This window comes from Dipteris shenzhenensis, chromosome 6 (assembly GCF_047967505.1).
Source record: "Dipteris shenzhenensis isolate YYH24624 ecotype China chromosome 6, Dip_SZ_1.0, whole genome shotgun sequence".
In the NCBI taxonomy this organism is placed as follows: Eukaryota; Viridiplantae; Streptophyta; class Polypodiopsida; order Gleicheniales; family Dipteridaceae; genus Dipteris; species Dipteris shenzhenensis.
In genome coordinates, this window is record NC_141601.1 from 15107002 (window position 1) to 15132487 (window position 25486).

The 25486-nt window shown below is 39.9% G+C and overlaps 1 protein-coding gene across 1 annotated transcript; it reads left to right on the forward strand.

The window, feature by feature from the left end:
- The first annotated feature begins 10822 nt into the window (after nt 1-10822).
- Nucleotides 10823-12480, forward strand: LOC147900835 (shikimate O-hydroxycinnamoyltransferase-like). The gene is made up of 2 exons (XM_087376079.1): nt 10823-11267; nt 11377-12480. The coding sequence occupies exons 1-2, from the start codon at nt 10824-10826 to the stop codon at nt 12268-12270; spliced, it is 1338 nt and encodes a 445-aa protein (XP_087232205.1). The 5' UTR covers nt 10823; the 3' UTR covers nt 12271-12480.
- Nucleotides 12481-25486: the final 13006 nt, after the last annotated feature.

Below are 25486 nucleotides of genomic sequence, written 5' to 3' on the forward strand. Positions count from 1 at the left end.
CTTTTCAACTCCCTTGCAATTTTAATTGCCAACTCCTTCTGTGCTTTCTAGTTGATGTCTTTTCTGGGAGCAGCAGTGTCCTCAACCATTGTTACTGATCTTTTTGACTTAGTGATTAGTTGAGCATCATCTACATCTGGCAACTTGGGTACAACTACTCAACATTCTGGATCTACCTCTTTCCTTCCCATGTTATTCTTCAAGAATTTCAAGTTCTCCACTCAGATTGGACAATCAAAACATATATGATTTTCTCCACAAGAGAAGCACTTGATTTTAGATGGATCAATTTTCTCTTTACCATTCTTACCCTTGTCTTTTTCCTCAAGACATGGCGGTTTGCCACTCGACACTTGGTTATCAGTCACCACTTGGTTTGCTAACACTTGGCTATTTTTGCCATTAACTAATAGTTGAACTCATCATGGCCAAATTTGGTGCAAGTATTGAAATACTTAGTCTTGCATTCCTCTTCCACATGTCCACCTTTGGAACACCTATTACACTTCTCATTGCTACCTGTCTTACCTTGAATGCCCAATTCTTTTAAGGCCTTCTTCAACTCGGTTTTCAACCTACCTTTCTTTGCTAGTATTTCCTTGTGGTATCACTATCAGCATCCTTCTTCTTCACCTTACTTTTGGACCCTTTTCTTTTTTCCAAGGTGATAGCTCGGTTTAATAGTTCCTTGTAGGTTTTAGTCGAATTGACTATCTCCAACTTGTGCAAATCTACCTAGGTATATCCTATCATTAACCAAGGCTTGCATAGACTTGCCATCTAGAACTGTACTCAGCTAATTGATAAGATCTCTCATCCTAAGCACAAATTCGTGGAAAGATTCTCCTTTGTTTTGTTTCAATCCACTCAGCTTTGTCCTCAAATCCTCTTCATTACTTTGCTATTGGAACCTATGCAAGAAAGCTTCAGACATGGCATACCAATCGGGAAAAGAACAAATTGAAAATTGATCGAAACACCTTTGAGATTTTCTAATTAAGGTACATGGAAAACAGTACATATACTCTTCATCTGTTGTTGCACCATTGATGTGCCAGACACACAAAAAACTCTACAAGTGACTGTACAAATATTCATCATTCATACAATTGAAATTTTGGATAGTTACCTTGATGTTGGAGCTAGACTTGAAAATTTCCACTTCAAAACCCAAATAGGTAGGTCTTTCGCTCGGAAGAATTGATTTTCCAACTTCCCACCCTCTTCCCACTTATCATAAGTGCCTTCATGATTGTGAGGTTACTATAGATTTCTCCTGGTTCGGTTGGTACTATCTTCAGGACTCAAGGGTACAATTTGACATATACATGTTGGCAAAGTATTATCTCTATGTGTGGTGAGAGAAACTTGGGCGAACTACCTTAATTTCTCCTCATTCACCTAATGTCTTCAATGGTGCCTCTCTCAATCAAAAACACACCTGTGCTCACAAGGATGAATTCTTTGTCCAATCGTCATGCCAATGTTCTGGCTTCATACCTTTCTCGACACTCCTTCTGGGATGGTAGCCAACTATCGTCGAAGACATTCTCATCGATCTCTGAGTTGGTCTTCTCATTCATTCTATTGTTCTAATGAGGATATGGACATTTGTTCAAAATCCAAACTCTCCATATAGATTCCATTTTCTACAATGGACCTTCACCCACCAATCTTCTTGGACACCTGATCGTGACACCATTGTTTTGATCTTTTGGTTCTGCATAATAATCAACTTCCACCCCTGGGGTAGTGTAGCCAAATCTCTCTTCTTGTGCTTCTCACTCTTGTTGGACAATTTCTTCTGCCAGCCTCGTTCAAGCATTAAAATCTAGTTTTGAGGCTACTCCACTTCACATAGTTGTATGTAACCACTGCCTCTGGCTCAGATACTCTTCATGTCTAACTGTGTATCTTCTTTGTCTCTCCAATAATGTGTTAGCCATTGCTTAAGTAAGAATTAAGTCGAAGAGTAATCCAAGTAATTTCTGCATTCCACACCCCTCACACTACCAGTTGACGCCACTCATCTAGAATTACTTGAATAAATTTCCTATAGTAGCCCATGACTCCCAATGGTTGTTTCACTTTATCATGGGGAAACATGAAGTCTAATGACACTAAGCTTACCAACTTGGTTCTTTAATTCTTCTACCCTAATAGCTCATCAACTTGGAATTTACTTGACCCTTCCCCAGCAGGATCGCTAAATGTCATTTTTGAACTCACCCAACTAACTCAAAAATTCTTGGTTTACTTTGCAACCCAGTGTCATGCTTGATGAAAATGCTCGCTCTTGCAATCCTAAGGACATCATGCCCAAGTGTAGGTTAGGTGCCAACATATAAAAACTTAGAGGACAGGGTTAACTATCAGGCGAGAATCATGTGATGATGGGAGAACACCGACTTAAATACACTTAAACACTTAGAAAATGGAGGCAATACATCAAAATTGCACAGAAAAGACAATCCATTGCTCGTTCATTTCCATTGAATTAGACTAGCTTGATACAACCAAGCCGTCTCGGCTTGTAATGAACACTCCTTGACCTAGCAACTCAGGACAGAGGAAAAGAACTCAGCACACTGCTCTCTTGTTATCTTCTCTGCCTATTACAATCAAATAACTACCTAAAGAACCATCTTCTAAAAGAGTGTGCACTTAGTGTGCCAACCTCCATGCATCTATTGGCTACATCACCACGATCGACTACTCCTCTGCTAGAAAATGGGTGCTCAACCACATCCACAACTCCTTGCTCCTAACCGAGGCTGATGCTTGGTGACCATGTGCAGCTGTTAGCCTAGCCTAGGGCTAACATTTGGGAAAATGAAATGAGGACAAAGAAGCTTACACTCTCCCATTTTGGATCCCTTCCTCATATTCTTCTCATCTTTTTGGCCCATCTTCATCTTGGCTTAAGAACATCAATTTCATTTAAATCTCTTATTTCATATATAGTGAATCTTTAGTTTATTGTTCTAGATAATGTGTCCATTGTTTCATTAATTTTAGGAATCTCTTGTTTCATTAATAGCAGCTTTTAGACTAAGAATTTGGAATTCAATTAATGTTGGTTTTTTTAAATAGAGAAGTTATGTAGTGTTTCATTGATTTTGGGAATGATTAATATGATCTTTATTAAAGTTTCATTAATTCATTATATTGAGAAAATAAGTGAGATTTTCATTAATTTTGGGAATTAACTATTCGTTGTGTAAACTCTAAAATTTTTTCAATTGTAACACAATATATGTGACCACACCTTTATTTAGTATTTGACAGTGAAAATGTGAAAACATATTTCAATGCCATAGTAGAGTAACTAGAGAGTTTGTTGCATTATCAACATTTTATAGCTATTTTAATGATACACCATGTGTTTAGATAAGTGTCTTGAGTTAAGCTAAGTATTTTGTTCATCAAAACAATGTCAAGTGTTACACATTCAACCGTTGTGACATTACGAATAGAAAGACAACCAACTTAACTACTTATTTTAGAAAGACAATCAGCTTTACTACTTATTAGTAGACAAATTTTAAATACAAGAACACCTTTAGAGCATTGATTTTTTGTTCAATTTGCACTCTTATCAATTACTTCATCAACCCCTTCTTGGCTTGCTTTGGATTTCTCATGCACAATAGGTGGAATTTTGGTATTCTTGGGCTTCTTTCCTCCTTTTGATGTCCAACTCCATACTATTAAGTTTGCATGCTCCCAATTGATAGGATCCTTGCCATTGCACATAAAAACATTTTCCCAATGATTTGCGCACATTGCATTCTTTGTACATGAACACGGTGCCCAATATTGTATCAATACCATGTAACACTATATTAGAGAATTTGGGAAAATCCCAATTCCCACGAAATAAAATATAGTCACTTCAAAAGTAAAATTTGATATTTTTGATTGAAACATTAGCTCCATTGAGGACCCAAGTTTTAGTTATGTTGGGGGAGACTAGACCATGCACAATACTTTCCCAATTCCTAGAACCCAAGCAACAAGCTTCCGTATGTTGCTATGGCAAAAGGCCTTAATAGATGTGAACATGGTCCCATGGCCAAAACATTTGTTGATTTGCTAGTGAAAGAAAGATGTTTGTTGTTTCATATACATCAAAACCACAAACAAAAGCCAATTTATAGATGTTGCGTTAGGAAGATTCATTGGAGTAAATTAAATTGCAGTATTGATAAATGCAATAGGATTGTTATAGAGCTTTGACATCCATCATATAAATGTGGTGTTCAAAAACAAAATTAAACTTGCAGCAACTGTCAATTTTTATTTGGTATATTAGATGTATCAAATTAATGCCAAATGCATATGTTTCTACGTTGATAAATTGCATTATTGACATATGCAATAGGATTATGGTAGAGCTTTGACATCCATCATATAAATGTGGTGTTCAAAAACACCGTTCCATCACAACAGAGCTCGTGAAAGTCTCCATCACAATAGAGCTCATGAAACTCAGAGACATGGTCTTGATAAAAACCTTTTTTTAAATTGCTTTCTTGTGCTAAATATAATCAAAACCATTGACACCTAGCCAAATTTGCAACTAAATTTTCCATCACATCGTTTAACACAATCATTAACAATTCCATACTAGTATTCATACTCACAAAGTAGCTCATCTCTGAAGGAGATATCCTTTATGGTTTGCACAGTAATGTAGCCATGGGCACTCAAATCTCCTTGTGACTTTTGAGACCAAGGTGGTAGCTTAGGGATGTATATAAATATAACATTTGTTCTTTCTTTATAATACATTGAGCTATTTCTATATCCAGCAATGTTTCCATACAATACATCTCCCACAATACATTTCACATCTGTCAATGGCTCAATGAAAAATATAACATTTGTTCTTTCTTTATAATACATTGAGCTATTTCTATATCCAGCAATGTTTCCATACAATACATCTCCCACAATACATTTCACATCTGTCAATGGCTCAATGAATGGATCTTCAAACATTCCATAAGTCTTTCATCCTTGGGAAAAACTTGAGGAGAGATCTCCAAGTATCATAATCATACTTTGGACCATTATATACCATCAAATCTTGTTTCTTCTTGATGCTCGTATGTACAAAAAGACCATATCCTCCCCTAGGTATTGTTGATTTCTTTACTTCATAATGGATGCCATTCATTTCGAACACGTGCTCAATGGGTATTGGCAATTCATGTTTCCATAAACCATTGGATGTAGAATCAAAATTTGTAATAAGATAGCTCTTCAACTTTTTAGGACAATCTGCAACACCTATCATATGTTTAAAATCAAAGAATCATTCTTTTAGTGGAGGAATACAAACTCACATCACAAAGCACAAAGCATTTTTTGCATAAGGTACTAACTCAATGTCTATTAATTCTTTCACAAAACAAATTGAAACATAATGTTTTGCAAATCGAATCTGACCAAATAGTGTCCAAATATAAATCAGAATGTAGGTACAAATGTTTTAGCTAAGCATTTGTATCTGTAACTCTAATTAACAAGATCACCCAGATTCACTAAGGGTTGTCTATGCAATAAAATTGAATCAAGTTGGCTAAGAATGCCCTTGCAGCATCAGTAGTGATTCCCCTTTCAAGAACCATAGCAAAGCATTTTGCCTCACTATCTTTCAACGGCCCCATTTTGGAAATTTTTCCTATCATGCATTCTTCCTCTTAATTCAATGTAACATGTTGAGCATGCACCATACTTCTTGTAGTAGGACAAGTCCCTCTCACTCTAGTTTTAGTTATAGGTGAAGCAATACCTTTCTCTATGTCCTTTTTTGAACTACGAGTAGACATATGAGATTCGACATTCATCCTTTTGAGCACTTCTTTGTTTTTTTCTTTGAATTCAAGGATCATTGGTTGAAAATAATAGAATATATCATGCCCTTCGACAATCGGAGCTTGACCAAATCTGTTAGAAGAGATGGCACTGTGCACATCTACTGCATTATCTAGCATCTGTAGGTATGGCAATAACTCATGAAGCAAAATAGAATCACCACAATCTATATCAAATTTTGTAGGAAAAATGCAATTTTCTATTGGATTAACACAACCCGTGTAAGGCGAAACATCAATGAACACTGTTCTTGCTGGTTTGCATTCCTCTTTGAAACAACACCACACTCTCATTAATGGTTTAAACTCCACTTCCACATTCATCCTATCTGGTCGAATGATTCTACTCTTTGTATGCTTGTGGCATGCCATCGCACCCCAAACCATGAAGAAATGTAACTTTCTGTTAACATGATGCTCCAAAGTGTCTAGCATGTGTTGCACCATGCCCTTTTCTCCTCCAGTGGACCAAATGCCAACATGGCAGTGATCGAGCAACCATTGTAGAAACTCTAAACACCCAAGACGGAGAACAAGCCAATGCTTCCCATTGTGCAAGCTCATATGTTTGTTTGACTTCGAAAAACAACGCTCGAGCAATAACCCTTTCAAATCTATTATCACTGCCAGTCTTATTTTTGTTATCACCTCTTTTGACATTATTTCTGAGGGTGACATTATGTCTTCTCCTTTACCTTCTAAGATTTCTTCCTGCACCTTGGCTTCATACAATGACATTGCATCTTCTCCTTTACCTTCTAAGCTTGCATCCACATTTGTCAATGGAACATTAACTCCAGACATTGCATCCTCAACATTTTCAATCAACCATGTTGAGCTTGGAACTTGCATGCTAATGTTCAAATTAGGCACATAATGAATCATTGGATCAGGTGTCACATATACAGGCAATGCTTCTAGCGATGTGAAATTGAGATGGCCAAGATCTGTTGATAAACAAGGAAATGAAATTCATAAGTAGAAACAAACTGAAGATTGAGTTGGAAAACCAAATTGTCAAACTTTAGGTTGTGTGCTCTCAATGAAATTTGTTTGAGTGAAAGCATTCATGTTTTTCTTTTTCAAAACAAAATTGGATTACTAAAAAAAAGAAAGCATTCATGTTCATATGCATCATGTATACCCCCTAAAATTGTTGAATCTATACCCTTTCAAGTTATTTTAATCTCCAAAACTACATATCCTTACAATGCCAAAAACCTTTGCATAATAGATAGAGTGGAGTCCAACATTATCTAGCATTTCCCAAGTGTTCCCACTAAGAAAAGATTTGGCCAAGCAGCCAAAACATATTTGAGCATTCATATGAAGTGAATAAGGATAGAAAAAACAATTTACACTAATTCATTCATCACAAAACATATTCAAGAATACATATGTTCATGTTTTCCAAGTAATATTAAAAGATCCTTGGAACGAAATTAATACATCATATGGAGAATATAGCAAGATAACATATGGAAAACATGAACACCATATAAAAGGACAATTTCAAGGACCTGTTGCTTCCTCTTCTATTTCCCAAAACTTTGAAGCGTGTTTTTGTAAATGCTCACGCTGCTCTTCATTGAAGGGTTGAAGCTCTTTTGTTCCTAGTATGGTATCAATTTCTTTATCCCCTCCACCTTCAATTGTATCATCTTCTTTTGGTACCACCTCTATTGCCAATATTGGTTCTTGCAAGCCAGCCCATTGTCGAATTTCATGATTATTGTAAGCATACGTGCAACAAATACTTTCCACCTTTGCCAACTCCTCATAAGTCTCAACAACTGAAACAACATGCCTCTTACAAGAAAGAGACTCTATTGCACCAAGCCCCTTAGAGAACAAGTCCAATACATACTCATCTTCTCGACAGAAACCCATGATCATGTCTTTCATGATACTTGAACGTTTTCTTTTCAAGGATAATTCCATGTCAAATTCATCATCATCATCCTCATCGTCGTCATCCTTGTCACCTGATTCTTCTGCACCACTTGATTTTTCATATTTTTCATCTGCAACATATATTCATGGCTTACATTGTGCATTGGTATAGTGCTCAATATCATTGAAATGCTTTTCCTTGCTTACCAATACACAGGCAATTAAGCCATCCATAGATCCAGTGACAAATATATCTACAGTTTCAAAATTAAGGCAACCAAAGTGTATTTTATATTGTTCGCATGTCTTATTTAATGCATTCTTCAAACATGATACATGATCCAAGGTCAAGAACACCACAAGAAGGAATTGCACTGGGGGAGAAGCGATTGTCATCAAGCTTTTCAACAAACACTCAAAGCGATCCTCGTTCCAATTTCTACTTCTGCTTGGTCCATACATTACATCCAAAAAAGCAACCCCTATTGCCATTGGCTCTTGGTACACATTATGTATAAATTCCATTCCATCCATGTTTGAACCGACTGTGTAGAACCTCCAAGGCCGGGTGGAATTCAGTCCATGACTTGAACCTTCACTTTGTCCCATAATCCACCTCAGATACCCCTTTGCAGCATCAGGCAATGGTGGAGTTTCTTGCCCTGTTGAAGCTTCAGTTTTAACCATGAATCAGAGCAACCACGAATCTGATGATACAATCTGGAGTAATTTTAAAATGTAATTTGCACTCATTCCAATTTTTTAACATTAAAGAAGGCCGTTTTGCCGATATAAACATATAAAGTTCTTCTTGTAGTGCAGCATCTCTCTTGATCTGCGTAGCTCATCCTTCAATATCAAGAATCATGGCATCAGTCTTTGTTTTAGTTATGACTACTCTACCTTCCTTAATGTCATTTTGAATTTAACCAATTTGATCATCACTCAATCCACGCAAGCATCTAAACATTGAGACTATGGGTTGCCTATGGCATTTTCCATCTTGTGAATGTTTGCCTGCAATGTAATCCTCAAGGATGGAGATCCAACCATCATAAATGGCATCGCTTGTAATTATCATATGTACATCCTTCGTGGCAAAGCTATTGCCCAATGACATCTATGAATGTATGGGATGATTATTAGCCAATCATACTATGCCATTACAATCCACTCATTCGTGGGAAGGCTTCTCAAAGATGGGGTCTAGCTATGATGCTCGAAAATAAAGAATGCAATGATTTCCAAAGACAATAAAGTGTCATCATAATTAATGGCATTTAGAATCTTTGTTTTCCATATTGGCAAAGTGATACTATATATTCTTATGTTTTTCACCCTGTGCTCAAGGTTAAGATATCATCGAGGGGGGAAAGAGGGAAAATAAATATGGCAGTTTTGAATGTTTTCCCCTTGGAAGAGCATACTTTGGATGCTTTTACTTTCATGCATGACACATACATGACATAAAAATTCAAGGAACAATGAGAGAGGTCAATGAAAGTCATCTTCCAATTTGAGTGGTGTATGAAAAGAATTACAATTCCACTATCTCCCCACCTTGGATCACCAAAATTGCTCTCTCAAATTGCAATAAATCTCTTGATATCTCAAATGATCCAATCATATACCACTTTATTTTGGCCAAAGCACCATCACTGTGAGGATCAAGGTTTGTTTGATCTAGCTCTCTAGTGATAATAGACCCCCTTAGGCCAAGCTATAGAAAAGCAAGCAAGGAGTAATGTGCTTAGTCTTGAAGAGAAATCTGAGATGCATCAACATCCTAGAGGATTACTTCAACCATTAAGGGGGTAAGATAGGGTTCCAAGGGTGTCCAGTGATATCTTGGTGGGAGACTTTTCAACGCCTTTGGTTCATACTCCATAAACAATCTCCATTGTACAATGGAGATTGTTTATGGAGTATGAACCAAAGGCGTACAATGGAGATTGTTTATGGAGTATGAACCAAAGGCGTTGAAAAGTCTCCCACCAAGATATCACTGGACACCCTTGGAACCCTATCTTTGTGGGAGACTTTTCAACGCCTTTGGTTCATACCATATCACTCCATAAACAATCTCCATTGTATATCTTTGTGGGAGACTTTTCAACGCCTTTGGTTCATACCATATCACTCCATAAACAATCTCCATTGACTAAGTAGTTCTTCCATTGCGTCATTGAAGTATTGTTATGTATGCTAAACTGAAAGTAGTGTGGATTTGTGCATTTTATTAGTGCATCGTTTCCTTGCTTTAAATATGGCAAGAATATGGCTCTATGAATGCTCTCCAATCTACCATCGTCTCTAAGATAGCCACTTCTAATTCTTCCTTTCGTGAACCTCCAATTTTTTTTCCAATTTGGAATAGCATATCATCCATTGTCAAAACATCCCTTGATTTCAACTCTCTAGAGATAACAATGAATATTTGACCTATGTCTCCATGTTTGGCCAACACAAGAAGAAAATCAACTTCCTCGTCTTCAAATATTTTCAAACCAACTAGCATAGAGCATAAACCAAATATATATATATATATATAATCTTTTTTTCTCTCTAGCAATTATCAGCTTGTACATGCAAGGTGCGAGACAAACATCCCCCTTCGTAACTCCCCCCCTCGTAACTTTTGCCCCCCCCTTCGAAACTTCTAGCTCCTCCCCTCCAGCAAGCTCTCATCAATCGAGCTCCTCCCCTTTGCCCCTTCAGCAAGCTCTCAATCAAGCTCCTCTCCTTCGCCCCTCCAGCAAGCTGTCAATTGTTGGCTGGTGCAGTAGGATGGCAAAGGTGGCTATGGCAGAGTGCGAATCATCAAGCAGCAGGGCAGAGGCGACATCATGATCAGGTGCTGCTAATGCGGCTTTTTAAAGACCTTTGGACCTGCATCTAGAAAGATCTCTGATTTGTTTTGTTACCATGGACACGTGGCTTTCATAGATCCCCAAATAATACCACGCCCCTAGTGGGCTAATGCATTTTTTGGTATGATAGTCGTCCTATTTAAAGTAAAAGTCTTTGAGTGTGAGAAGGGAAGAAGTCATGGCGTCCTCTGAACCTTGTATCAAGCTCGTGTCTTCGAGCTTCATCACCCCCTCCTCCCCAACTCCTCGCCAGACCATGTTCCTTTCCGCCGCCGACATCATGTGGCGTTGCTTCCATTACAACCAGCGCATCCTCTTCTTCAAACTCCACCCCAACGTCCCCCATGCCTACGCCTCCTCCCTCTCCCTCCTCAAATCTAACCTCTCTCTCGCTCTCGTTGACTTCTTCCCCTGGGCCGGCCGCTTCTTCGAACAGCCCGATGGCAGGCTCGCCCTCGACTGCAACGATGCAGGCGTTCAACTCCTCGAAGCTTCCATCGACTTCCCTTTTCACACTCTCGAATCGGATGGCTTTCAGTACAGGGATTTCTTCAAGCACTTGGCCCCGATGGGCGAAGTCCTTCAGTGGACTGGCCCTGATCTTCCCCTTCTCTCGGTGCAGGTATCTCAGCAATTCATTTTTTTGAGCTGCGTATGTGGACTACAAAGTTTCTCTTGCAGCAAAACATTATTTAAAGAACTTTTGCGGTTGCATGCTGCTGCGATGATAGGTTACGAGATTCCCAGAAGACGCCGGTATTGTTGTGGGCGTGGGGCAGAATCATGGGATCGCCGATGGCCATTCTTTGTGGCACTTCATGAAGTCCTGGGGAGAATGTGCCAGAGGACTCCCTATTTCTATGCGTCCGCTCCACATGCGAACAGAGTTAGGACCGGAGAAACTCATTCTTCCGCCCAAACCCGAAAAAGGAGTCCAATCCATCACAGCCGGCGCAGTTTTTGATAGAGGACAACCTGTCGAAGAGCTTGCTCAGAGGGACTTCCACTTCAACGGAGACGCGATCAAAAAGCTTAAGCAGATAACATCCGACGACGGAGAAACGCCCTTGACATCTTACGAAGCACTGTGCGCCCACGTTTGGAAGCACGTAACGTCAGCCCGCGACGTGAGCGATGCAACCAAATCTGCGATCTTCGTGATAGCAAATTTCCGGAGCAGGCTAGAGCCACCGCTACCGCCGGCCTACTTTGGGAACACGATATACAGAAATGCAGCCAAGGCGACGGCGGGGGAGCTACGAAGCGAGTCACTGAGGGAAACAGGGAAGCGAATTCACGAGGTGATAGTGTCGATGGACGACAACTATTTCAGGAGGATGTTGGGCAGGTTGGAGGTGATGGATCCAAGCGTGATGATGGAGGGGGTGGAAGAGGGGATGGTGATGGTGAATGTGGGAAGCTCGCCGAGGTTTCCAGTGTACGAGGTGGACTTTGGATGGGGAAGACCAGCTTGTGTGAGATCTGCTCGCATTCGAGGAAATGGAGAAGTTGTGTTGTTTGGAGGGGCACAAGGGGAAGGAAGTATCGACGTCTGCATCGCCCTTTCCAAGCCCTCCATGGAACGCCTCCTCCATGATCATTCCTTTCTTTCCATCCAGCTCTAACGTCTAGGCACATGGATGGAGGAGAGGGAGACCACGTTGTTTTACTTTCGAGGACATGGAGAGATCCTCTTGTGAAGGTTCCTCCATTATTACTAGAAGAATATTTTTAAAGGGAGGATGTCCTTTTCTAAATACTTTATCGTTAGGGACCCCCCTTGTGAAAGGCCTTGTGAAAGGTTCCTCCAATATTATTGGAAGAATATTTTTGAAGGGAGGATGTCCTTTTCTAGATAGTTTATCATTAGTCTTTTGTAGTTCCTAAGTTCAATATGTGGCAAGGGTTTATAAGTATATTTGTCTCTAATAATTGCAACATTTTTGTGACAAAGAGGCAAAATTATGATTAATTAAATACAAAAAAGCCATGTTCTATCATAAATCTCAATAAAATGAAGTTGCTTAGGGCCCTTCCCACCTACAGTTATGTTATATTAGTGAGTTTAACATAACCGATTTTGTTAAGTTAAAGACAACCTTAACAAGGGAATTACATTCCCATTTATACCCACTATGTTATGCACCAAGTGGTAATGACTCAAACTTATGGGGCTTTTTTTGTACAAAATGGCTTATTTCGTCAATCCATAGTCCTTAGTTTCCATGCTACCCCACAAAGAACTTCATTCATATTCTTAGCTCATAGCGGTCCCTAGCAAACCAAGTATAATTGTTTAAGTCCATCTTCCTTTATTAGCTCCCTTACTGACTTTGAGGATACTATGAAGTTTCTCAGTAGAAAGCGACCACCAAAAACTGTATCATAATCTCCACGCTGCCTCGCAAGGACTTTAGTCACCTTCTTATCCCATAGCACTAAGTAGTCCCTAGTAGAGCAAGTGTAATTGTTTATGTCGATCTTCCTTTATTAAGTTTACGGGCTGAATTGTTTGAGCAATGTCCTACCTACTATTTTTTGAATAATAATTGCTCTCACACAAGAACAACAGTACTGCACTATAGATTAAAATTCAAACCCAAAAAAGCAACTTGATGAATGTGAATATAGTCAAATCAAATGATTCTAAAGCTTCACACGGTTCTTTGATGTGCCCAAATCTTTCGTGCCAAAGTCTGCTTGTGCCCACTCCAGCAGTGGCTATAAGAGCACTTAGTTCATACAGGTTGTTCCTCCTTACTCCTATGCCAACAAGATTGCCAGCACTATCCAGAATTTTTGCTCCTGTCTTGTTGAACCTCACCTCATGGTCAAGGTCAGTTATGGAAGCAAGTGATAGCAAATTTCTCTTGATTTGTGGAACATACATCACATTAGATAGTTTCTTTACATCTCCATTTACAGAAACAAATGAAACTATACCTGTACCCTCAATAGGGCATTTTGCATTATTTCCAACCGTCATGGTGATGGGTTCCTATAGAGGCTGCATGGAACAATATATACCCTTCTTGTAGGTCATGTGATGGGAGGCACCACTATCCAACACCCATGAATCAGTGGTTGATGCTTCTTGAACTGAGGAACACTCTTCCTCAATGGCCAGAAATAGATCCAACTCTGCTTCCGTTGTGTTAGCTGTCTCTTTCCACTTATCTATCTTCTTCAGGGTACTATTCTTTTCATCTGCTTTCTTGACCCACAATCTGCAATCACATGGCCCTTCTTCTTATAGTAGAAGCATTCTCCTTGAAACTTCTTCTTGCCGCCCTTCTTCTTTTTGTCACCACTAGTAGATGACTCACCTTTGGTGGAGGAACCACCTTTGCCTTTCGTAGTGGCAAAGAATGAGCATCCCCATTGCTGCCTCCATCTTGAGCTTTAAGCCTTAATTCCTCCTCCATAAGTAAAGCACAGAACCTCCTCAAATGACAATGATTGGGGTCTCACCTTATAGCTGCCTAAGCTCTAATACCATGTTAAATTACACGGTGCAGCGCAACAGAAACTAAACAAAGAATAGAGAGTACACAGCAAACTGGAGAAGAATAAAATTTTCCTTCAATACTGATATAGTACAAATGATGGCTCCATCCACCCGTGCGCTCCCACAGTGGAGTTTAGATGGCAATCTAGACAGATACTAGGTGAAGAGCTACTAGCTGGAAGATCTGTGCTGGAAGATCTAATCTGGTACAATGGACTGGGGAGGTTGTCTCTTTATAGCTATGAGGGCAGTAGTCAGATCAACGTAGTCGGTGGAACTGACCAGTCAACCTAGTTGGTGAAGCCAACCAATCAACCTAGTCAGTGGAATCGACTAGTCGTCCATAGAATATTCAGGGAATATTTCCTATACACTCGCCTCGTGGGCTGTCGCACCCTTGAACCCCCACTAGGGGGGCCAACTGTCCCCAAGCCCCAGCAAGAATAAGGGGCTCCCACACAATCACCTTTCTACCTTCAATGGTCTCATTGATAGATCTCATCTGACATGCAAGTCACATCCAATGTCCTGGGCTCACACATAGCTTCTCCTCATATGGGGGCCTTTAGACCACTGGTGGTTACCAGGAGGGTGGGGCATTGAGCATGTCTAACAGGATGGCACTCATCTCTCTTGTGAGAGTTGTGTGTTGTAGTCTCGGTTTCAATATTCATGTTTGCATGTTTGCATTTAGGGCTAGCACTGATCTCTTTTATGAGAGTTGTGTGTTGTAGTCTTTGTTGTCTATCTAAGGCTGACTCTCATCTCTCTTGCAAGAGTTATGTGTTGTAGTCTCAATTTTTATAGATGCTTAGTCTAGCACTCATCTCTATTATCAATCTTGAGAGCTCCTTGAGAGTGTGTTGCAGTCTAAGTTTAGAGATGTTTTCATAGACTCTTAGTCTGGCTCTCATGTCTCTCTTGAGAGCTGTGTGCTACAATCTAAGCTTGATATGATGTGATGTGTTCATAGATACTATAGGTCTGGCACTCAACTATCCCTTGATAGTTGTGTGTTGCAGTTAAATCCTAGTATTAGATGTACGTGAACATTTAGTCAACACATTCACAAGGTCTCATAAATAGATTTGTTGTGATTTGATTGTGTTTTAAGATGAGTCAAAATGTATCTTGAGCATCTGTGAATTTGCATGCTTTGTTATTTGTCATTGTTGGCGTTGAATCGATTTTGAATTCTGTGTCGCTCCTTCATTGTTGCACTTCATGGCTCATGCAGGAGAGAGGATACGGCTTGATCTCACTAAAGTTCAAAAGAAGGTATTGAAGAATGATAACGTGCCCTTTTCAATGAATGTCAATCAAGACATCATTAAGACTGCTTTCAACTATCATGGTGAAAGCTTTCAACTATGGTGAAAGTGGCATGCAAAATCTTGCATAGATTATGGCTGAGGGTGGAGTGAGGGCATTGCATGAATGATAGATGTTTTCTCAAGACAATCTGTAGATCAATTCCTGCATCACTTTGGATTGGAGAGCCGATGATGTCTTGGTCAAATAGATCACGACATCCTACCTGCGACACAAAGTGGGAGGGTCCGTCATAGAAGCTAGAGTACGAACATAAAAAATGTGTGGTGAGCCTTCAATGGCAAAGAACCTCTTGGTCAACATTTGATTAGGTGTAGCCAATCGCAAAACTATTTTCGAGGCCATTTTGGGGTCATGAAATGATGCGCTCCTAGGGGATACTTTGAATTTGGGGTGGACCCGTGCTCTCGCCATAAATCATGATGTGTCACTCACATAATAAGAGCATAATAATGAGATGCAATCTATCATTCTAAACACCGCAGAGCTCAAAACATGGCAGATATGCCCTGCTTCGCGTAGCGCTTGGCTTGACTACATCGTGCATCTCTCCACTCCTTTGCATAGAAAAGTCTATGGTTTGCCACCTATCATCACACAACCTTTTGCCGTAGCTTTCATTAGGAAAAAAGGGAGCTCATTTTGGGGCCCTGAGAGAAATTCATAATTTCTTCATTTTTATTTCCTCTAAAACACTAAAATATGACATAACTGCACTGATGTATAGTGCATAATTCAGTACTTCTGACATCATCGACATGTCCGAAGCGGGCCAAAACCCTTGGAACGACATTTGAAACACTAAAAACGGGCACCCGGAGGCCTTGCAAAAAAAGTGTACTTAATGAAAGTGATTTGACAAGGTCCATATCGGCATGCCATATCTATCCAGTGGCATCTTGGTTTAGTGACACTAGAAGACCACTTTTGTGGTCCACAACATACAAGCCCAAAGATACATTCCAACCATTGGTAAATGTAAAAAGAGCTACTTTATTCTTGTTAGACTAGGTGACAACATATCTTTGATTTGGTTTCATGTAACCAAGTTGGACATTGAACCAATCTAGGCATAGCAAAGTTGGATATTGAACCATCTGAACAATACAACATAACACCATATTAGAGAATTTGGGAAAATCCTGATAATTTGGGAATTTTTGAGGGGTTGTAATTATGTAACATTCAATGTTTTTCATTGATTTTTCCCATAGATTTGGCAGTCCATCCAAATCTCACAAATATGCATGGTTTGCATCAACATAAATAAAATGTCAAATGTTGAGGTTCGACCAATGCATGGTAGTTTTTGAGGGGTTGCAATTACAATGCATTGAGTGCACTCCATTGAATTTCTCACTGGATTTGGCTGTGTATATGAAACTCACAGTTTGGAGTGAATGTTCAGCATTAGCCGAGAAAAAAACATCATATGTTTGAGTTCAACGAAGCATTTTTTGTCTCTTCTCGAAAAAAGGCTGTGTTCAAAAGCACCATTTTAGTTTAGTTGGAGAAAAAGTAAGAATGCAACACTAGTCCTTGATATTTTGTCAAGTGTGTAGAACTTGCAACCACAAAGCAATGGTCTGCAAAAAAAAAGATAAAGAAAAAAGATCAATGTCATACCTTCCAAATATTCGTCAGTATTCAATTAAATAATCGTTGTGCAAGGAAAAGAAAGTCATGATTTTCAAGTACCTTCACTCCATTGTGGAGCCAGCATCAGAGTTGGAATCTGTACTATGAGACAAACTAGATAAAGCTCGCTTGCGTGCAATGGTTGGTATCTTCACCTTGATGGGGAGGTTGCTGCTCTTTGAGGAAACCTTCTTTGAGAGGTTACCTTTTGGAACCCATGACCATACAATAGCATCAATAGATTCCCAATGTGGAGGATCACCTTTATTGCACATCCAAATCTTGTTCCAACAATCTGCATACACCTCCTCAATTTATGCATTGCGTCTTTTGCATATAGGTGCCCAATATTGTATGAAAACCTTCTTGAAATTTTTAGATTTATTATCCTTTTGTACATCAGTTTGAGCAATGCCTAGCCAAATTGGGTAAATTTTTTTTGCTGGTCGGACCAAAAGAAAGTATCCTTTTTGTACATCAATCATTGGATCAAATGATTGTTTTGGCTTTTTCCTTTGAGGTCCACAGTAGTGATCATTCAACTCTTCAATTCCTTGAAACTCATCGTTTTCATTATCAACTACTTGCACACAATCAATATGTTGCGTCTTTGGCCAAAATCTCTCGTACATGCCCTCTACACTATTGTTTGGTTTATGAAGCTCATCAATCATGTTCTTCCAGTACTTCACTACCAGCTTGTAAAACTTTGTGAAAGATGTTTCTGGACCTTGCAGGTACACCTATTTTCCCAAAAGTGTACATACTCCTTGATACCAACTATCACATCTGAGTGATCCTTAACATACTCGAACATGGGTACATAAGGTGGCTCTCCACTTGGTAGCATTGGATGACCATCCGAATGTCTCTTCCTCAACTCAATGCCACCTTCACTTGGTTGCCAATCTAATGATCGTAGATGCACTTTATATTGCATGATAGGAACTTCATTTCACATAAAGAACCAAAATTGGAGAGGCTTTGAGTGTCCCACTAAAGCATCTTTTCCATCACATAGGCATCCATCAACATAGCTCTTGAAATTAGGGACTTCTGTTACCAAAAATGGCGTTGGAGAAGACTCCTCAGGGAGGTAGCAAGCTAAGGGTGTCCACTTTCGGACCACTTTCGGGTGAGTGTGACACCCGCTCGAGTGAAAATACAAAGGTTTTGCTTCGGTGTGCAATACCTCGATCGAGGTATTGTCTCCAATGAAACTCACACACGAGGACAACCGAGCCAAGCCAATACCTTGATCGAGGTCCTAGACTTCCTTTCACCGAACCAAGCCTATACCTCGATCGAGGTCTCGTGGCATGCCACCTATACCTCGATCGAGGTATCGTGGCATGCCACCTATACCTTGATCGAGGTATTGTGGCAAGTCCACATACCTCAATCAAGGTATCGTGGATAGATGACTTCGATCGTGTCAAATACCTCGATCGAGGTATGTGCCATCCGACAGGGCAGATGACATACCTCGATCGAGGTACTGTGGCAAGTCTAGAAACCTCGATCCTGGTATGCTGGACCGATGACTTGGCCGCATGTCCGATACCACGATCGAGTTATGTGGCATCCGGTTGGCAGCTAACATACCTTGATCGAGGTATCGTGGCAGGTCCATACCTCAATTGAGGTAGACGGACCGATGTGTATGGGGCATGTCAAATACCTCGATCGAGGTATCGAGGTATGTTGGAGCAATGTGTATGTGGCATGTCAAATACCTCGATCGAGGTATCGTGGCATGTCTATACCTCAATTGAGGTATGATGGATCGATATGTATGTGGCATGTGAAATACCTCGATCAAGGTAGTGAAACCCTAAATTTTCGTATATAAAGAGAGGGACCCCCCTCATTCTTCATACCTCGATCGAGCTCCTCCTCAGCTCCTCCTCATCAAAATCGACGGATTTGCGGGAGCTCGACGGAATTACGGTAGCGACGGAGAATAACCAATGGACAACGATAGAGATGGACGGAGCGGGAGATTCCAGCTAAGGTTTTTTTAATGTAGCTTTTTTTTTTACAAAAATTTAATTAAATTTTAGTTTATAGGAATATCTAATTTAATTATAAAATATTTCTAAATTTTAAATGCATTTTAAAGTTTTTTTTAATTATTCTTTGAATTATGTAATTTTTTATTTAAAATGTGAAAATGTATATATTTTGTTTTTTAAAATCATCTATTAAAAAAAAGAGATTAAAGTTATTTTTCAAATTAGTGCTATTTTTATTTAAATAACAAAATGTTTAAATTCTATTTTTAAAAATCATCTTTAAAAAAAAAAGAAACTAAAAGTTTAAGGTAGCTTTTATGTTATTTTTATTTAAATGTCAAAAAGTATATATTTTATTTTTTAAAATCATCTATTTAAAAAAAAAGAGATTAAAGTAGTTTTATGTTAATTTTTAAATTACTGAAGTTTTGAATTAAATATATCATTTAAATTTTGTTTTTAGAAATCATCAATTAAAAAAAAGAAAATAAGAGTTTAAAGTAGCTTTTATATTATTTTAATTTATAGGAATATCTAATTTAATTATAAAATATTTCAAAATTTCAAATGTATTTTAAAGTTTTTTAAATTATTTTTTAATTACGTAATTTTTTATTTAAAATGTGAAAATGTATATATTTTGTTTTTTAAAATCATCTATTTAAAAAAAGAGAGATCAAAGTAGTTTTTATGTTATTTTTTAAATTAGCGCTATTTTTATTTAAATAAAAAAATGTTTAAATTTTAGTTTTAAAAATTATCTTTTAAAAAAAAAGAAAATAAGAGTTTAAGGTAGCTTTTATGTTATTTAAGTTAGTGAAGATTTTATTTAAATGTCAAAAAGCACATATTTTATTTTTTAAAATCATCTATTAAAAAAAAAAGAGATTAAAGTAGTTTGCATGTTATTTTTTAAATTAGTGAAGTTTTGAATTAAATATAACGTTTAAATTTTGTTTTTAGAAATCATCTATTAAAAAAAAGAAATTATTGCGGTGTGCGTTTATCTATCTTTATGTGGAATATTATAGATTATATAGTTGGTTAAGAGTTATTTCATAATTTAGGTAGAGTAAGTAGGCTGAGTTAACAAGCTAGAGCAAGATGATCTAGTTAATAAGGCCTAGTCAAAAAGTTGTTTAGGGCTAGCTATTCCCAACTAGCTAGGAGCCAATCATGCCAACCAATCATTCAACAGATGCTCCAAGTCAAGCAGTATAACCAGGGTTATCTCAATGACCATAACCTATCTCTATCCTATAAATATTGTCATTTCCTATATATTCTATACATTTCAAGATGCTATTCTACTTTAGTTTGGCATATGTTTAGAGGTGCAATTTGACTTCCACTTGCAATTATTGAGAGGTGCATTTGTCCACCTTCATGTGGAATATTCTAGGATGCAGGTCTTGCCTTGGGTTATATCTTTCAAGTTAGCATCCATTCCTTGTAGTCCATTTTAGTGTATTGTACATAACATTTATTTTCTATCACTCAGTATCTTTACATCTCTCTTCCAAAAATACACCTCTAGTAGAGCCCATGGTAGTCTAGAGCCTCGAAAAATGGAGGGAGCATCTAGAACAAAAGCTATTTGGTATTAATTACAACAAGGGTGGGTAGTATAGACAAGGAGAATGAGCTTGAAGAAACCGACTTTCTAAAGTAAACAACTTGTAAATAATTGTAAATACTAATTGAATTTGCAACATAGCACTGTTTTAGGCATAGCCACACATTTGGCCCATCTACCGGTAGGTGCATAGGATGATCCCAACGACATCCTACCTCATCAAGGAGTACGTAAATAGTTTTCATTACGTAAATAGATTATAAGTCATATTGAATAGAATATTATTTTCACTACCCAAATAGAATATTAATTTCCATGTGTTTTTTTTGTGCATGCTCTAGCCAGTGCATAGGTTCTCGCACCACTGTTCATATGCAGATAGCAATTTTGAGAGCTGAGATGAGGGCACTATAGGATGCTAGGGCACCCCCTCACTTGGTTGTGAGTCTAGATTCAGTCATTGATGCTCTAGGTCGATTGGACACACTTGAGGACGTTGTGGATACCTTTCAGGCACAGGCTCAGGCAGAGATCACTAGTCATGGCTTGGATTGGAGAGCAATTCAAGAGTTGTTTGAGCATGAGTCACCTCATAGGTAGGCCTTAGAGGATATGTTTTGGGATGGTCACACTGAGGCAATGCGACCACGATCAGGGCTATCCTTTCATATTTTACGTTATAGGCACCCGTCATAGCAGCACACATTTATTTGAGATATCTCGCTCTGAATGATGGTCGATTGCCTCACAACCGTCAGATAGCCAGGTCATTTGCCATGCAGCTATACACCAAGTTTGTGCTTGGTCATTGGGTAGACTACCTTAGTACCCGTCTAGGATCAGGAGCGGGACATCGTAGGATGGGGCGTCAGGTTCGTTAGACTGCAGGTGTTCGGCATCAATGCAAGGCACTAGAGTTGCACACTATACCTACACCGGCATTGTGAGCTATTGAAGGACGGATTAGGGGGGATGTAGATTCAGTGGCATCATCCTTGCACGACATGGTCTCTGCCCTATCAAGATCACTTTCGATTCCACCTCCCCCACCTCCCACATCTATGGAGCCTCCCACATCTAAACCACCTCCCACATCTACATCGTCTCAGCACGAGTCGGAGACTCGAGATGCACGGATTGCAGAGTTGGAGGCATTGTTGGCCGAGTCTAGGGACGAGGTAAGTTATTCTGAATATTTTAGTTTATTTTTCTGTTGCGTGTTTAGAACTGAAGTTTTTTGGTTAATTCTCACCATGTATGTGACATGTTTGCATTGCAGGCACATCTATTGCGACAGGATATGGAGTCTCGTGTACGACTGTTGGAGGCAGATTTGGAGGAGCAGAGGATTCAGACACGCATAGTGTACCATCAAGCGGAGCACTATATTTTGTAGTTGAGACATATTAGTCATGATCCATCTCGCCATAGGATCGACCCCAGTGTGGCCCTGTACCTCGCTCCTCCTGTAGATGTACCGACTAGGACACCCATAGATGCACCAGTCATAGCCAGCAGGCTTCCTACTGCCACTTGCGTCCTTTGCCATGAGGAGTTTGACATCATAGGGTGGTTTGGACTAGGGTGTCGCCACATCGCACGTCTCCATTGCATGACCCGTCACATGGTGGCACGATCAGTGTGCCCTGTATGCTTTGCTGACATTGATGTGGCCACATACAGAGGACTAGGCATGGATGATCTATATCCTAGTCATCATCAGGCCATTGATCCATTTGCCCATGTGGTCTTGATAGAGCACTACAAGGAGGAGGCACAGAGAGCTTTGCTGCAGCAGGAGGGTGCTGATACATCAGTGGTTGCAGCGTGTGTTATGCGACGCTTCTCATATGGTGATTTCATGCCAGGTGACGAGGCACGAGTAGAGGAGGCACGCTGTATTGAGCGAGAGGCAGAGCTTCAGATATCATTGCAGCAGTGGGCGGAGCAACACCTTGGGCAGGGCCGAGACCAGCGTCTTCTACATGTAGAGACGATTGCTCATGCTGGATTTGAGGCACGAGTATTCACAGATGCACGACTTTGGGAGCTGAGGCGCACATACATAGAGGAGGCGAGGGAGGTAGAGATGGCAACAGTGGCTTGTGCAGCATGCCCTCCTCTTCATTAGGATGAGGCTGGCCCATCTCATGCAAGAGATGAGGCTGGCCCATCTGATTCGGCTTTGCCTAAGGGCACACAGTGAACGATTGGGCAGCAGGTCATACAGGAGCCAAATCAGAGGATGACTAGAGGATCATATGTGGAGTTATCAAACTCTGATTAGGATGATTGTTTAGGCTTCACACATATCTTGTTTAGGGATGCACTTCTGCACGATGATGATGACGATGTACACATTCATTTTGCTACTTTCATGATATTGTTCTTACTTTTATGATGTATGAGCATTTTGGTACTTTCATGATGTTCTTCTTACTTTGTTTATCTCAGTTTATAGTTTGTTCAAATCTAAAACATTGAAAATTAGGAGTATGATTTTGAATTTCAAATATCTCAATTCACAAATCTAATACATAAGGTATTTTAAAAATAATGCCATGTGAAGTAATTGTAAACATTAAGCATTGAAAAAGTGTTCAAGTATAAGGTCTCTCTCTCTCTCTCTCTCTCTCTCTCTCTCTCTCTCTCTCTCTCTCTCTCTCTCTCTCTCTCTCTCTCTTGCTATTGTAATGTACGCGGTGCAATCTGAAGAAGATGTGAAGCAGTACGCACATGGCCTATCATATGAGGTCTACTAATGGCAGCCACAATAGCACGACGTGCTACCAAGGCATCACTGGAGTTCCTATACTTAATAGAAGCATAGCAACATCGAACACTGCTAAGGACCTCGCTACATACAACCCTATCTCTACGTGCACCTAGACCAGCAAGCCTCCTACACTCTACCAAGTCAGGGTGATCAATCAGGGACATGAGAAGAGCAGACTACGAAGCTGGTGTGAGGTCACTAAAAAAAGACTGCACAATCTTGCTAGTACGACGACGGATAGTGGACTTCGGCAAGTCACGTCGTGAAGCAACACTGCTACTGCAAGGTGGGGCAAGGGGATCAATGGGAGATGGTAGGGTGGAGGGGGGAAGGGAGGCGCCAAGGGGAAGGGGGGGAGGGGGAGGGGGAGGGGGGAGGGTGGAGGGGGAAGAGGTAGAGGTGGAGGCCAAAATGTAGGTGGCTAGGGGAAGGGCGGAGGCTAGAGGTAGGGGAGCAGATGAGGATGTGGAGGGGGGGACAATGGAGGTGGGGGTGGGGGTGGGGGTGGGGGTGGAGGTGGAGGTGGAGGTGGGATGTAGAGGTGGAGGTGGATCGGTGGTGGCAGCGTGAGCTCTAGCTCTAGGGGCTCTCTTGCGCTCATGAGCCTTTCGCTTGCGCTCCTCGTCAATGAGATTTGGGGGGGGGTTCCTACATCTTTCATGTCTACTAGCTCTATGGCTTTGAGAACCCATTCTCAATGAAAGTAGGATGGAAGGTGTGACAAAGTGATGGGGAGGCAAGAATGGCTAAGAATGGGTGAAATGAACCAAAACGTGGTGTCTTATAGAGAGCCTCAACTCATCCACTAGATTGCTCTTGATTATTATTGGTGGAGAAGGTGCTAAGATTGAAATTAATTGGCCGGAATCCAATGTTAATTTTGAATATTTGCATCATTTGATTTTATTCTAGTTTTGTACCTCCAAATACCTCGATCGTGGTCATAAACCTCGATCGAGGTATCCTATGCCTAAGTCATATACCTCGATCGAGGTATTCAATGCCTCACATAGGTCATAAACCTCGATTGAGGTATTCTATGTCTCGTGGTCATATACCTTGATCGAGGTATTCTATGCCTCACGTAGGTCATAAACCTCAATTGAGGTATTCTATGCCTCGCGCACATTGTGCTCAAATCACATGCATGTATAACTTACCATGCATGTTGATGATGTGGCTCGCCATGATCATGATGTGTATACATGCGGCTGATGTAGCACCATGCATGGTCATGATGTGGCAATATGGTGTGGAATATATGAGTCTCTTCCATGACGTGAAAATGTGATGTGGCATGATGAGTTGGCATTCATGAGGTGGTAGATTGACATGGCAAATTGAGGTGGAGGGATTGGTGATGTGGCAAGTTTGACGAGGTATGCCAAGGTGGCAAGGTATGATGACATGGCTCCAAGAGTTCCTATGATGTGGAATGAGGTGGCACATGTGGCTAATGTGGCAACACATGTGGCAATGTAAGGTGACATGGCAAGGAGTGATGTCACATCTCCTTGATGACATGGCACCATGCGGTCTAACAACGTGGCATGGTTGCAAGGCAAAAATAGATGACTCAGCCTTCTACATGGGCAGCATGCACACTCCAAAGGCTTGCCACTAGGGTCGGTGATGTTCCTAGCCTACCTCACCAAGCCTACCTTGTCTTGGTATTAGGCTTGGGTGGCCCTTTTTCCCCCACAAAAGGGAGATTTAACTCTTGGAGGCCATATCGTACATTTCCCTCACTCAAATTTAACCAAATTTCTTTCCTCTTATTCATCATGCGGAGGACTAAAAATATTGACATTTTTGAAATGTTTGGTCATGTTTGAGAATTACTAGATTTACTTTTAATATTCTTTGTTGATCCTATAAGGAGTAAAAGTAAAAATTAAACTTCAATCTTCCTAAATCTAACCGTTGGATTTGGGAGTTGATGATTCAACCACACACCATTATGTGCTACTAACCTTCCACCGAATTGGATTTGCTT

Coding starts and splice junctions, on each gene's coding strand:
- LOC147900835 (XM_087376079.1), top strand. CDS start 10,824: ATGGCGTCCTCTGAACCTTGTATCAAGCTCGTGTCTTCGAGCTTCATC. Junction 11,268..11,376: donor TTCCCCTTCTCTCGGTGCAG/GTATCTCAGCAA, acceptor CTGCGATGATAG/GTTACGAGATTCCCAGAAGA.